The sequence below is a fragment of the Condylostylus longicornis genome, unplaced genomic scaffold (assembly GCF_029603195.1).
Source record: "Condylostylus longicornis isolate FDR11 unplaced genomic scaffold, ASM2960319v2 ptg000022l, whole genome shotgun sequence".
Taxonomy (NCBI): Eukaryota; Metazoa; Arthropoda; class Insecta; order Diptera; family Dolichopodidae; genus Condylostylus; species Condylostylus longicornis.
Window position 1 is genome coordinate 2968259 of NW_026577991.1, and position 15489 is coordinate 2983747.

At 21.4% G+C, this 15489-nt stretch overlaps 1 protein-coding gene across 2 annotated transcripts in view; it reads right to left on the reverse strand.

Annotated features, from left to right (window-relative positions):
* Positions 1-15489, reverse strand: part of LOC129606970 (homeodomain-interacting protein kinase 2-like) — a 36950-nt gene that overhangs the window by 7026 nt on the left and 14435 nt on the right. For both annotated transcript variants that reach the window (XM_055517624.1, XM_055517625.1), the window contains exon 2: positions 271-2001. In XM_055517624.1, coding sequence (XP_055373599.1) covers positions 271-1414 — 1144 coding nt within the window. In that variant the 5' untranslated portion in view covers positions 1415-2001. The remainder of the gene's footprint in view (positions 1-270; positions 2002-15489) is intronic.

Sequence of the window (15489 nt, forward strand, 5' to 3'; positions counted from 1 at the left end):
ATGAATAGCTATATATATTTTATCGTAGTTTAATCATGTTAAAATAAAATTTATTCAAATTAAAATTAATTATGTTCAAATTACAATGATATTGATTAAAAATTTTTTTTTTTTTTTAAATTAGGTTAAGAATAAATGTTGCAAGGTGACTAAAAAAAAAAAAAAATTTTAAACTAGTTAAGTATAGTTTAAGTATTTGCTTAATTTTTGTTTTTTAAGTTTTTGAATTTCAAATTAGATTTATTAAATTTTTGATATTGATTTACAAACCTGTTTCACGTTTTCTTTTAATTGATTTTTGTTGTTGCTGTTGTTGCTGTTGTTGTTGCTGTTGTTGTTGTTGATAATGATATTTATTTGTATTTCTAATTACTTGACAATCTTTATTACTATAATCAGCTGTATGATGTGAATTTAATTGTATTGGCGGCGGTGGCTCATATTTAATTACAACTTTAGAATCTTGTATATTATTATCATATATTATAGCTGATGTTGGTGCACCAGTTGTTGTTGCTGTTGTTCCACCCGTTCTTGAAGGTGATGCTGTTGTTTGTAAACGATATTTTGAATTTTCATTAATATTATTATTAGAAATATGTCTATCCTTTAAATTATATGTTGAAATTATTGATATATCACTATCACTATAATTATTACTATTATTATTGTTATTTGTAATTGTTGTTGATGAAGTTGCCGCTGAAGTTGATGTTATTTTTGATTTTTGTATACTATTACTTGTTGAATTACAAGTTTTTATTCTACTACTATTACTACTACCACTATTATTAATATTTTGATTATTATTATCAATATTATTATTAATTATATTATTATTATTATTAATACAGCCGCTACTACTGTTATTATTAATACTATTTGTATTAATATTATTATTACTATTACTGGAATTAATTATTTTTGGTTTTGTTTCAATAATTTCTAATGGTGGTGTCGTATTCGAATCTATATTATAATTATTATGATGTTGTTGATTATGTTGTAAAGAAATATTTGGTTCATTTGAACACGATAAGAATTGTTGTTGTTGTTGATTCGATTGATTTTGATAAATTAATGCTGATGATGATAATGATGATGATGATGTTGCTGTTGTTGTTGTTGTACCATTATTTATATTTCCATTTCCATTATTATTATTATTATTATTATTAATTGATACAGCTGCTGATGATGATGTTGATGATGAATGAATACGATGTTCGTTCCCAATAATTGTTGATGTTGCTATATTAGTATTACTACTATTACTACTACGATGATGATGATGATGATTGTGATTGTTGTTGCTGCTGCTGTTGCTGTTGCTACCGTTGTTGTTACCACTCTGCAAATAAAGAGGGCGACCAGGGAAGTCGTAGTTAGACGATATGCAATGCGAAGTTTTCATTTGTATTTCCCCAAAAAAAAATGTTTTTGAAAATCTTTTAAAGTTCTTCTTTTATTTCTTTGTTTTTTTTTTTTTTTAATTTCAAAATGTTGTTTTGTTGCTTTTTTCTTTTTATTTTACACTTATAATTTAAAATTTTTTTATTTACCAAAAATATTATTGAAATATTTTTCGAAAACAATTTTTATTTTTTGAATTTTTTTGAATAATATACAAAGAAATAAAGAACTTATTATTTTTATTTTTGATTTTGATTTTCTTTAAAAAAGTTGTTTAAGTTGAAATTTTTGAAAGTATTAATTTTTTACTTATTTTTTCACTAAAATTTTGTTTTTTAATATTAATGGACTTTTTCTTCATTCATTTCATGTTTTTTTCTTTTTTTTCTAATTTAATACTTATTTATTAAATTTTTTTGTTATCCAAATATTTATTTACTTATTTGTTTCTTATTTAAATATGAAAAACCAAAATGAAATCGAAAATGTTTTCATACAAGTGAATATGAAATTTACTTTGCTATTCATACTCCATATTTTGTTTAATTTGGACTGCTTTCGAAATTTTTAAGATATCGTTCAATCCATCTGAAATGACAAAAAATAAAGAAAAAAACAAAATTAATTTTCAATATTATGTAGGTACTTACTTAATAAAGCAAACTTATTTACAAAAAGATTAAATATTATCTAGAATTTTTTTGTGGTTAAGTAAATAGCATTATTTTTGTATCCATACACAAAACATAACCAATTGACTTCATAAAAAATATATTTGGGCCATTATCAGTGCCTATAGAATAAATTTGCAAAAGAACTTTTGATTAAAAGTTCTTAAAATAAAAAAAAACAAATTAAGTAGTATAACAACAAAATTTATATTTTTTAAAAATTATTATAGAAAATACAAGTTACTACATAAAAATAATATACCGTTTTGAATAACAGTTTACGTTCGTTTTACATAACAAATTATACACCTAAGTTAGTATTTCCGTCTGGTGTCATATTTCAACAACTTCAATTTTAATATTCACAATAAACTTTTCAGTGCTAACTAAAATGAAAATATGAAGAACTTAGATTTGACATTTTGCATTGTCAGCTGATATTTTGTTTCAATATATTTTTTTATTGTAAAATACTCTTTATTACAAATGAAATCGTATTGATGTGTCAAAACTTAAGGAACTTATCTACTATTCTCAGTAGCTCATTTTTGTTAAACAAATTTATTTTTTGTATGTAACTTGTACGTAATTTTTAAGATACGTTCCCTCGACTTTTTCATTTTGATTATCACTTTATTTTCTGATTAAAAATAGGAAAGACCTTACGATTCATAAACTATGTAAAACAAATTTTTTTACGTTTCTTAAACCGAAACATTCGATATTTGTTATGTAAATAACAGTTGAGAATCGTCCCCTATTCTAGTTAATGTTACTTTCGTTATTCAATGTTAAGACGAAGATCAGAGCTATAATTTTTCTCAAAATGTTTTTAAATTAAGTTAAAAATTTTTTTAAAACTTTATAGATTTTAATTAAAAACAAAAATTTAAATAAAACTACCTAAACTTCAAAATTCATTATATTTTATATACTTAAAATATTACACTTATACATATATTTTCTTAAATAATTTAAAGTTTAGGTAAGTTTTTGTCTTGTATAATGCTTATTAAATTTAAATAAAAATAAAATGTTCAATGCTTTAAGTATATGTGTACGTAATACCATCAGTAAGCAATCAATCAATTTTGAATACTTTTATAAGGACATCTTGTATAAATACACACCATATATGTAAGTAAAATATATGATATAAAGGAAATACGTAATATATTATAGCATATATACTTAATCACAATGAAATTACATTAAATCCATATTAAAAAAATATAAATTTCACAGTGTAAATATTATTAAAACCTATCAATCAAAATGATAATATAATGCATTTACTTTTATTAGTAAGTGAGATGAAGTTTTCCATTGGTCATCTGAATAAAATTTTAAATATTTCATTGAAGTAGCGAAAAATATTATCATGCTTGCAATTTCTACACAATAATACATTTAAATAATATTAAATTTTAATGAAATATTTAAGATATTTTGAAGAATTTTTAAAAATACAATTACGGTACTGAATATAGAACTGAAAAGCGAGTAAAAACATTATTATTAAATCATTATATTTTGAATAGAAACTAAAAGTACCATAGGTGTCGCTAAGTCCAAATATTGAAAATTCCTATATTAAAGTAAATAATTAAATTTAATTTTATTGTGAATTAACAAAAGAAAAAAAATTCAAAGTTGCGAAAGAAATTAATGCACTTAAATCAGTTTTTTTCCACTTGTAGTAATTCAATATGTGCAATACAAGTAACTTTAACCTATTTTTTGCAACACAAATGGTTGTTTTAATAAGTATTCAAAGTAAGTAAGTAAGTATTTGTGCATTCACATTTTTGTACTTACTTACCAGGGTTGAGAAAAAAACAATTACTTAACGCATGAATATTATTCATATTTATAATTGAAAATTCTTTTCACTATGCATTAACTTTTTGTTTTGGTAATAAAATTTCATTTTAAATAAAAAAAAAAAAAGTAGAAAACAGTAAACCACACTAAAATAACATGAGTCATTCTAAAGTCATTAAATATGAAAAAGAACAAAAATTATATAATAAAAAAAAGTACTATAAAAATAAAATATTTACATTAAGAATAATTAATTAGTTATGTGTAAATATTAATGAAACACGTTTTTTTTTATATATAATATAATATTGCATACCAAGTATAAGTATTTGAATACTACAAAAAAAAAGTGGGTACATACAAAAATAACTATTATGATTCAGCTAAAATAAGAAAATAGAAAATATAGTTAATTATTTTAAACAAAAACATAAATAACGGTACATATATACACCTATTTCGTATATATGTATGTAAATATGTATAGAAAATTTAGAAAATGATGAAATTTTATGATTCCGGAACTAAATAGGTTAAATACGAAAATTTTATATACATAAATACTTAAATATATGCTTATGAAGATTTAAAATAAATTTATGTTAGTTAATACTACAATATTTGCATATTAATTTTATATATACAGTCTTTCCCAAGTAAATAAGTCTCTGAAAAGTTTAGAGTATTGAAAAATTTATACTTTTTTTTTAAGAAATTCTAAAGCAGTCTTTATTGTAAAGTTTCATTTTTCTCGTTTGAATGCATCGGAGTTAATCGTATTTTGTTCCCATTAAAATTCATATAAAAGATTTCTTGTTAAAATGTCTCAATTGATTAATTTTATATTTCTCTACTATGAAAAATCAAATTCAAAAATAAATAAATTATACTTAATATTTTTTCTTTAGTTTGATACTCAAAAAGTAGATGCCGCTCAGTTTGATTATTAATATTGTGAATAGTTTAAAATTAATTGATGTTTAAATGTCAAATTTCAATTTATAAACACAAAATTTTGAAAAATAAATGTACATTTTTTTTAATATTTAAAATAATGTAGCTAAATAATGTCAATACTAAAAAATTTTTAAATATGTTGAAGAAAAATGGCATTTCCAATAAAAATATTGAAAATTTAATTGACGCACTTTAAAGAAAAATATGAAATTTCACAAAAAGGACTATGTGGTTCAGAATTTCTTAAGGAAAATATAAATTTTTCAAGACGCTAGGGTCTAAATTGAGGATATTCATTAGATTTCTAACATTTACAAGTATAAATGTAATTAGAATTACTATTGGTAAGTAGTAATGTACCTTGTTACTATTGGAATCGATACAAAATTCGTAAAATTCTTACGGATCTAATTATTACAGATTCTTGGATTTTTCAAATCTTTAATGATTTTAATTAAAACGAGTTTAGGTAAGAATACAGAATTTCTGTTTTTGAAATTTAATTAGGTATTTAATTAAAAACAAAACTACTTTTAGCTTTTACAAACAGAAAAATGAACTGGTCTAACAAATTCAACAAATCCAAATCCATCTAGAGTTTACTTGCAACCAACAGACTATTTGGAATTACTTTTAAATTAAATAATTAAAATTTTATTGTATTATGTTTAAAAACTAATTATATCTACTTATTTGAATTCAACTTCATTACATTTTAGAATTCTAAATAGATTAATATTAATAATTTTATAGTTCATTAAGACTAACTTCTATCTAGTTGATATTGAACAATATGTAACAAATTAAAATTTAAAATAATTAAGTATGGTTTGAAAATTTTATGCATGTATGCCCCCCAGGCGGTGTCTACATTTTTGTATACATAGCGTGTATTTTGTGCAAAAATTTGCAATTAAGTACTAAAATTTGATTTTTTTAATTTTACTAATTAATTTTTATCCTTTAATAATTATACCCCTAATTATTTAATTATATTAATTAACCTATATATAATATTATTTCCAATATTTCATTTATTTTCTAATTAAATTTATATTATTATCAACACTAGAAAAAAATTGTTTATTGTTCTTGTTTAGGGATTCATAGTACCTATAATTTATATTTTTACAGTATGTAATAATAAATTACGCATTAACTGAATTATCCTTCTTTCCACATTTCTCTGAAATATTCATACATACAAGTATGTACACATGAGTATATTTATTTGACATACAAATAGTTATAATATGTATATATGTACATACCTACATATAATTTATACTTTATAATATTTATAAACTCTTAATAATATTTTGTTTAAAGCTAAATAGAACCTACCTACATACTAAATATTTAAGAGTATACTTCAATCTATGTATCTGAATTTATACGCATATACATATGTATACACTTACATACATACATAAGTATTAAAGTTTTCAATATGTTTTTAAATTAAATAGACATATGTAAGTATAAAAATGTATAAAAATGCAGACGTAAATAATTCGGGTATATACGTATGTATTTAATAGCTTTATATTATGAGTCATCAAAACTGATTAATTATTAATGTTAAACCAATTATAAAAAGTAATAGAAAATTTATTGCTTTACCATAGTAACATTTTCTTCATTTTATTGGTATAAAAGTATTTATACACACAACCCTATAATAATATACACAATATTGGGTGCCTAAAGCGCACATTATACCAAGGTGTACTATAAGTATGTATATACATATGTACATATGTATATACAAGTAAATGAAAATAATTTTAAAATAATGTCTTTAATAGAGAAAACACAGCATAAATTTCATAATTTTCTTTATTACTCATACCGTTTTAAATCTAAAAATTGTCTATAAAAAAAAATATCAAAATATCAACATGTAAGACAAAATAAGAAACAAAAACAAAAAGTGTGAGCTTCATGAAATTGTTGCTTAAAAAAATTTTCCATTACAATAATTTCTCGTTTTTAAAAACCTAAAATTTATAAACACTACAGAGTGACACAAATTTATAAAAACAAAATGCTCTAGGGCCTAGTCGAATAGGAGTAATATAATAAGAGAAGCTAATAAGAGTAATAACATAAATTTTATAAATTATAAAAAATGTACAAAAAAAATTTAATTTTAATAAATCTTCTCAGAACGCCATTTGCACGCAATTTACAAAGATCAACAATTCCTATATTCTTTGAAGCTAGTAACATGAACTCCAGTTTTTATTGCTAACGCAAGTGATAATAAGTTTTTGATTTCCTTTGCATTTACTCATGTACTCATGTATTACTGAATTTACAAAAACTATTTATTGAAAATGACTAATTTTAATGTAGAAAATAAATGTAATATTAAAACATTAGCTGACAAGATATGCTTTACTGGCATAAAATATGACTGTCATTGGGAAATAAAAACGATTAACGTGATTGACGTAATTGACATGATCGTCAGATTGATGATGTTCTGGGAAAGTTTTTTATTTGTAAAAAGTCAAATCTAAATAAGAAAGCGTGATCTAAATAAGAAAGATTTTATTCACTCGAAAAATATTCTTCCCGATTTTGCAACATTTTCACCTAAACCACAAAAATATTCTCATTTATTAACTATCCTAAATTATTTTTGATTATTTTATACTGAATTATGCAATTAAGAATTAAATTCAATTTAATAAAGTAAAAATTACTGGCTCAATTATTACACCCTAAAAAAAGATTAATATTTTTGTTTAACCCTAAATAATTTATAGAAATTTGGCAGATGATTTCATGAAAATACGAAATTATCAAAAAAAAAACAAAAAAAAAATTTTATTTACAAAATATTTTCTTATCTTTGATTTTTTTTTTTTGCATTGTTATCTCAAAAATTTTATTGCTAAATAATTTATAGTAAAGCTTTAGTATGGTGAAAAAAAAAAACTAAAATTTTCCAATTATTATAAATTTAAGTATACAAAAATAACTTAACTTAACATAAGTATTGGTTTTGTTGGCTCTTTATGACACAAAAATATTATCGAATTCATACTAGTGCTACCATTGTGCAATAAAATGGCATAGTTAAATTTTACATATTATCCTAAGAGCAATTTAAAATTACTTGTCTAGCTAAAATAGCCAGGAAGCTTATATTTTTAATGAAAACAAACGTGGGTGAAAAACATTCATATAAAACTTCTAATACCTGATTCAAGATTTAGAATAAATTCAAAAAATTAGAATTGTAGGAAACAAAGCAGTCTGCAATATAACCTGCTTAATTACTATATAAAATTTTGTGAAATGCAAATAGTAGTCGGCTCTAAAACAAGTCTTCTTGCAAAATATGTAAATGAAATTACAAGTTCTCAAATATTTAACTTTACTGTTTAACTGTGACAACATTTAATAGGTTAAGTGTGTAGGTATAATGTATTCAATAAAACTTATTTGCTTTTTCGCTTTAAGAGCCATCTATACATAGATATATGTACTGATTTAAATACAAATAAGTCTGTAAATGTATTTAAGTGGATTATAACAGATACATATAATTGTGTTATACTTATGGTGTTTTGTTATACTTACATAAAAATCAAAATATGTGTGTATAATATTTTTTGTATTTTAACGAGTTTGTATAGTAATGCCGTTGTGATTAAATTTTTGTTGTTTTCTTTTTGTCAATTTATAAAGTAGAAGTATGTACCTATATAAGATTGAGTAAATTTGGTTTAACTAATAAATAAGATTAATTTTTGGAAAAAATCTTCTTTAAATTACTTAATTTAGAAAAAAAAAATACTAGTATCTTAATAGAATTAAGTTAAACTTGATTTTGATTTTAAAAACTAGTAGTTAGCAATTACTTCATTTACTTCACATTCAAAGAAATTTAGAGAAAAGTACAAACTTAATTTATTTTAGATTTTTAATTAAAAAACAATACTTATTGTATTTTTTTCCCTACCTTTGAAATACTAGAATCATGTTATTAAAATTATACAACTATTTATGATTTTAAACGTAAAATTACATTTTACATTGGTTTCAAATTTTTATATCATTTAAATTGTTACTGATCATTTTCTCAGTGTTACAAGCAAAATAATAATTTTAATATAAGTAGCCTACCCCCCTCCTCCTTCCACTAAAATATAATTCGCATGGGTAAAAAATACACTGCATAAATTTAATTAAGTATAAAGAAACATAAATCATAATTGAAAATTATTCACTTATTACACAAGGAAAATAATTTTTTTTTAAAAATAAGATTTCATTATCATTTCAAGGTACCTACTTTAATAATATGAACCTTGAAATAATAATAAAAATCAGAACTTAATGTTACTCAAAACTACAAAATATATTTTAGATGAGTATTTCAATTCAATAATTACGCTAAATGATGATTCATTATTATTATAAAATCGGCATACTTAATTGTAATTAAAATTTTTAATATTAAAAATTAAATTTAAAAAGTTAATTTTTATTGTTGATTTATGATGTGAAAAAGGTCCTTCTCTATGAATAACTATTATTCAGAGTATTAACTAAAATTTTGAACAATATGAGGGAATAAAATATACATACAATAAAATACAAGTAAGCAAGTTTTTGAAAAAAATCAAATTTTTTTGAAATTATTTTTTAAATTGTTTCCCTCTTCATATAGCGAAATATACACTTTAAAAGAGAAACTTTATTGGAAATCGGTTAACATGTTAATATGAATGTGAATAACTAGTTTCAGATATCAAAACTCAAAACCAATTCAGACCACTGCCAAAATCAATTAAAAGCTGACAAGTTCAATTACAAAACCATTTTTTTTTTTTTTTTGAATTAAGTTGCAAAAAGAATATCTCGGCCCGTTGGAAAGAATGCAAATACGTGTCTACTAAAATATTTCATTGCAAAGTTTTAGATTAAATTTAAAAGTACTTTTAAAATTCTTAAATTAAAAAAAATCAATCTACTACATTTGGGAGAAAATGGTAAAAATGTTTCATTCTTATTATTGTTTTGTGGAAAGGTTACAAGAGCACACATACTTAAATATATGTATACATACTTATATAAATACAAGCGACTATAAATATGTACGTATATAAGTATGTATAAAATTTATCTATAATTTATAAACATTCAATATGATAAAATTTTTATTTTCTCTTTTCAATTTATATTTTGTTTTTTGTATTGTGTATTGATATTGGAAAAAAAAAACAAAATAAAAAAAGAAAATTAGCACAAAATAGAAAGAAAACCTAGGTACTTTTGATATAGAAAAAATATTAAAAATATTTTTTTTGTTTCTCTTCTTTTGTTATTTTTTTATTTCAAACTACGCAAAATACTTAATCAACACCTTTTAAAAGGAGAAAAAAAAGTATGTACATATGTACCTATTGTGAATGATTATTCAAAAACTAATATTTTGAGTATCTATAACTACCTTTGATACTATTTTTATATAAGTAATAAAGTTTCTGAAGTTGAATAACAAATAAATGTACAGAATTAGAAAAAAAAATAAAATTCTTTCTTGTTTATGCCATAGAAAGTTGCTTTTTTCTCTTATAATCAAATACATTATGTATACATACATATGTATTATTTATGTATGTGGGTACTACATACTTATGTTACGTACATTCATGTGTAATGTTGATATAACAATAAATTTTTTCATATTATTTATATTAAAGGACTTTGAAATATGATAATTTAATTTAATTGAATTAAAAAAAAAAATTCTATTTTACTTTTCTTCTTCCTTCTAGTTCCTTCTACTTTCATTTTTCTTATTACAGAAATGACATTTTAGTAGTAGACAATAAAATGTAATTCACAATTTTAAATATGCATTTTGCTTTATTTTTAAATATTTTTACTCAATTTATAATAAAATTATAGTATTTAACATGTAGTATTAAAAAGAGAGAGGAGAATAAGTATATTGCTACTTAATATATTTCGTTTTTTAAATTAAACTGGTTAACTGTCAAATATTATATATTAAATGTCAAATTGTCAAGTATAGTGTCAATCCATATTATGCAAATAATAAATATTGAATACTTTTATTTTAAAATTACAATAAAACTACTTAAATAGTATGCATAAGTAATTGGTATGTTTTAATTATATTTCAGTTTATTTTTATGATTTTAATATTCTTTTTTATTCACTTGCAATCGAAGCATAAATAAGGCTTCAAAAAAACGTTCAAATGTTCTCATTTACTTATTTGCTAAGTAAATTTGGAATTTTGTCTAAAAAAAAAAATTTCTTACAAATTTCATTTAAGAGCAAATGTGAAAATTTCCTAAGAATTTGATTAAACAGATTTTTTACAACAGTGCAGTTTGTAAACCGTTAAGGCTCTGATTGTAAATCATTGATAAAAAGTATTAGAGTAAGTAAAAATATTTTGACAAAAGATACAAAAACTCTGGGAAACAATATAGTTCATAATAATATCTACGGTCCAAAATTAATTTGATCGTACATTGTATGCATTTATATTTAAGTATAGTGGGCTATAAAAAAAAATCGATTAGAACTTGTCAATCAACCGATTTGCCCTATTCAGTTTTGTTAAAAGCTTCAAACTTCTTAATATAATATTTTCTATTAAGTATGTTTTCGTTTTTTTCTCTCTTTTGTTATTTTTGCTCCACTAGTACGAATAGCCAGCATCAACTTATACCAGCATCTTGCTATTGGAGCCTACTCATACATACAATAATTAGAAAATTGAGATTATTTCTAGATTGGACTGGACAAGCAAAATTTTAATTCACTTCAATATACTACACATTGGTTTGTGTCCTCAATAATATATTTTTATTGCATATTTTTAAAATAATATTAAAAAACCCTTAATTACTATTAAGTAATTAAAAATTCACTAAACTATCGAATTTACTATATTAGACGAAATAGTTGAAGAAATACAATTTAGTAAGAATTCAAGAAAAAAAAATAAGATAAAAGGAAAAAAAAGTTGTGAAAAGATTAACAACGTGTGTACTAAAGTCAATCCCAAAAAAAAAAAAAAAAAAAAAATTTTTTTTGTTTATCAAAAAAAGATTCAGCACCCGGGAATTTTTTGTATTTTTTTTTATTTTTTTATTCTTTTCGGTTCTTTTTTCATTTTTTGTTGTGTTTGGCTCTTCTTTTGGCCTTCTTCCCCCCATTTTATTTATAGAGATATCATATAAGTACTTACATAAACCATATGCATACATACATACAAATTCATGTGGTTTTTTAAAAGTATACATACTTATAAAATATATATACATAATATAAATCGGTTATTTGATGTACAAAAAAAAAAAAATTTAATATAGATACTTAAAATACTTACACACTAAATTTACAAACAGAAAAAAAAAATGTATTACATATTTACAATAATTTTCATAAGTATTCTTTAGAAACTTCAAAACCAAAAAACGAATAAATGGCAAATAAAATAAAAGAAAATTAATAAAAAAAAATACTTAAGAACAAATAAATAAAGGGGAAACAAAATGGGAATATTACTATTTTTACTTAATTTTATTCTTAAATTTTTAATAAAATTGTAAAATTACTCAAGTAATTACACACACTTACTTATATAAATTCTTATATTTAATTTAATTTTTAAAATATTTTCGATGGAACAATCAAAGTATAATTAAAATATTTTTTTGTTGAGTATATGAAGGTTGCTAGTTACACAATTTTGTTTTACAGTGTAAATTATTACTAAATATGTGAATTTTAATTAAAAAAAAATTATTTAAATAAGTACATGCTAAGAGCTTTTGGTTTAATTTAAAAATTTTAAAATTGATTTTGATTTTTTTCTCAAATTCTAGTTGATTTAATTTTAAATTCGATTATAAAATTTAAAACACAGCAAAATATAGTAAGCTGAGTATTTGAGTATTTGAAAATTTAAATTAATATGATGATTTAATTTTAAAATATTAATGTACTTAATTAACACACATTTGATATATTTTAAGCTTACATTTTCGAAAAATAATTTAAAGAAAATTGGATTGCTTTCATTTCACTGGATTTATTTAATTATTAAAAGTAAAATTATTAAGAGTAATATTTGAGGAATGTCTGATTGATATTCCAATTTTGTAAACTAGAACTAGTTAATGTATTGAATTTTCTTAAAGGAACAGATCGGAACACTTATTTAGCATTTATTCTGAAGAATCCGATTTTGTTAACTATTTTTGATTATTTGTTTTCAATATTGTTGCATTAATCATGCATTTATTAACAATTACAATTAAAGTTTTTCATAATTTTATGATTTTTTTTGAAAGTGACTTAAGTCTATATTTGTAATTTCAAAACTATTTTATTTCAAAAGCAATATTAATAGTTGGAATTGAAATTTACGATGTCGGATAGGACAACAAATGGTCTTTAAAAGTAAAACAAATTAGCGATTAACTGAAAAGATGAAATAATTAATTTTTATACCAGAATTGATTCAATGATTACTACAATATTAAATTTAATAGGAACTGAATATAATATAGCAAAAACTTAATATAGCAAAAAAAAAAAAATTCAAATTTTCAAATTTCCCTAACAAGTAGAAGGTTTTTAAGGTGTTCTTTAAATATTTATTATAATTTCAAGTATATAAAATGATTTCTCGATTTGAAATGTTAATTTCGACCCTAAAAACTACTCCTTTTATGTTCAACAATAAAAAAAAAAAATTAAAATTTTCACTAATTTAAAAAAATTTTATTTTATAATTTTAATGAATTTGACTTGCAAATCTTGCAAAATATAAGTAGTAAGTGTATGCATTTAACAATTAAATGCCCATACATTGCTCAAATAATTAAAAAATAAAAATACAAAACCCAAAAAAAAAATATTACAATGCTCATTAAACCTGCACGTATTTCCTTAATGTTGTTTTTTAATTTAATTGAATTAAAAAAATGTAAATTATTTATTTTTTTATTGTTTTCTTTTTAATTTTTGAATAATGAATTTTTAAGTATGTAATTTGATTTGTAAACATCCTACTTACTTTCACCATTTCTTTCAAATTAAATAAATTCATATTTACTATTCATTTTCAAATACTTAAGTAACTACTTAGCTAATATTATTACTACTATTATCAGTACTATTTATTCTAGACTTACATTAAAGTCACTTAAACGTATTTATTATTAATAAACTAGACTTACGTATTAATGTTACTTAAATAATCATTTAAATTATTTAGTCTGTACTTGTAAAAGCAAAAAATTTATTGATTTTTAAATTAATCAAAAATAGAATTAAGTGTGCTTAATTACAATAGCTTTGAAAAATTTTTAAAATAAAATTATTAATATAATTTGCAAAAGATAGTTAATTACGTATATATACACATTTTTGTATAAAATTAATAAGTAAATGAATAAGATTAAAGCCAAACATATTTATACATTAAAGTTTAGAGCTAAATGTATAGCACAAATAATGAATAAGAATTTAAATATTACATAACAATTTGTAAATATTAGGGCATATTTTTTAAGGTGACAAAAAAAAAATTTAAAATTATTTAAATTCTTAATTATTAATATTCTTTGATTTCGATTTAATGTTACTTATTCTAACTATCTAAATATTATTTAAATTAAAAATTCTGTTACAGATAAATAAATATTGGTAAACGTTGATGGAGTGAGTGTATACCAAATCACTCCACTTTGCTTTCTATAACTAATCTTTACCGATATTAGCAATGAGACTTAGAAATACGCCGAGGAATTGCTTTTCGAATTTATTTCTAAAGCATTTTCTTTTTTATTTCACATATTTTGTAACGTAACCAATAATGTCACGAAAATAGTAATGAATGACAATTGCCGATTATATTTCAACTGCTAATTTTATTTTTTGTACAAAATGGAAAATTTTGAAGAGGATCAATAATTTTATTTAATGAAATTTAGTTTTAAAAATATTTAAAACAAAAATAATTTGTTGCTAAAGCAGTTGTCAACCAGTTTGTGTACAAAATTTGTAAACAGAAATTGATATGCAAAAGTTTTTTTTTAGCATAAATTGGTTGCTCGCGGTTAAAGGCAATTGTTGTCGATCGGTATTCGACATTTTGAGTTAAGTATGTATAAAAATACTTTTATTTTATTAATAAATAGTTATTTCATCATATTATCTTTTTTCTTTTAAATAATATATCTACCTTAGAAACTATGTATAACAGAATTGATTAACAATAAAATATTTTAATTTACAATTGTTTTCTTTTCATGTCCTATTATATTAAAAATGCACAAAATATTAAATAAACTAAATAAAACTAAATATTATTTAAATGCTGGTAGTTTTCTACCTTATATACATAAGTACTTATTTTTAAATTTTAAATTTCCTTATTTCAGTTATTTAATTCCTATTTTAATTTTTATTTGAAAAAAAAAATATAAGGAAGAAATAGTAAAAAATAAAGTACATAATAAAATCCACAATAAGCAAATTTCGAATAGGTATAAAAATTAAAAATATAACAAAAAAAAAAAACATAAGTATAACAGTTTCATTTTGCTAAATT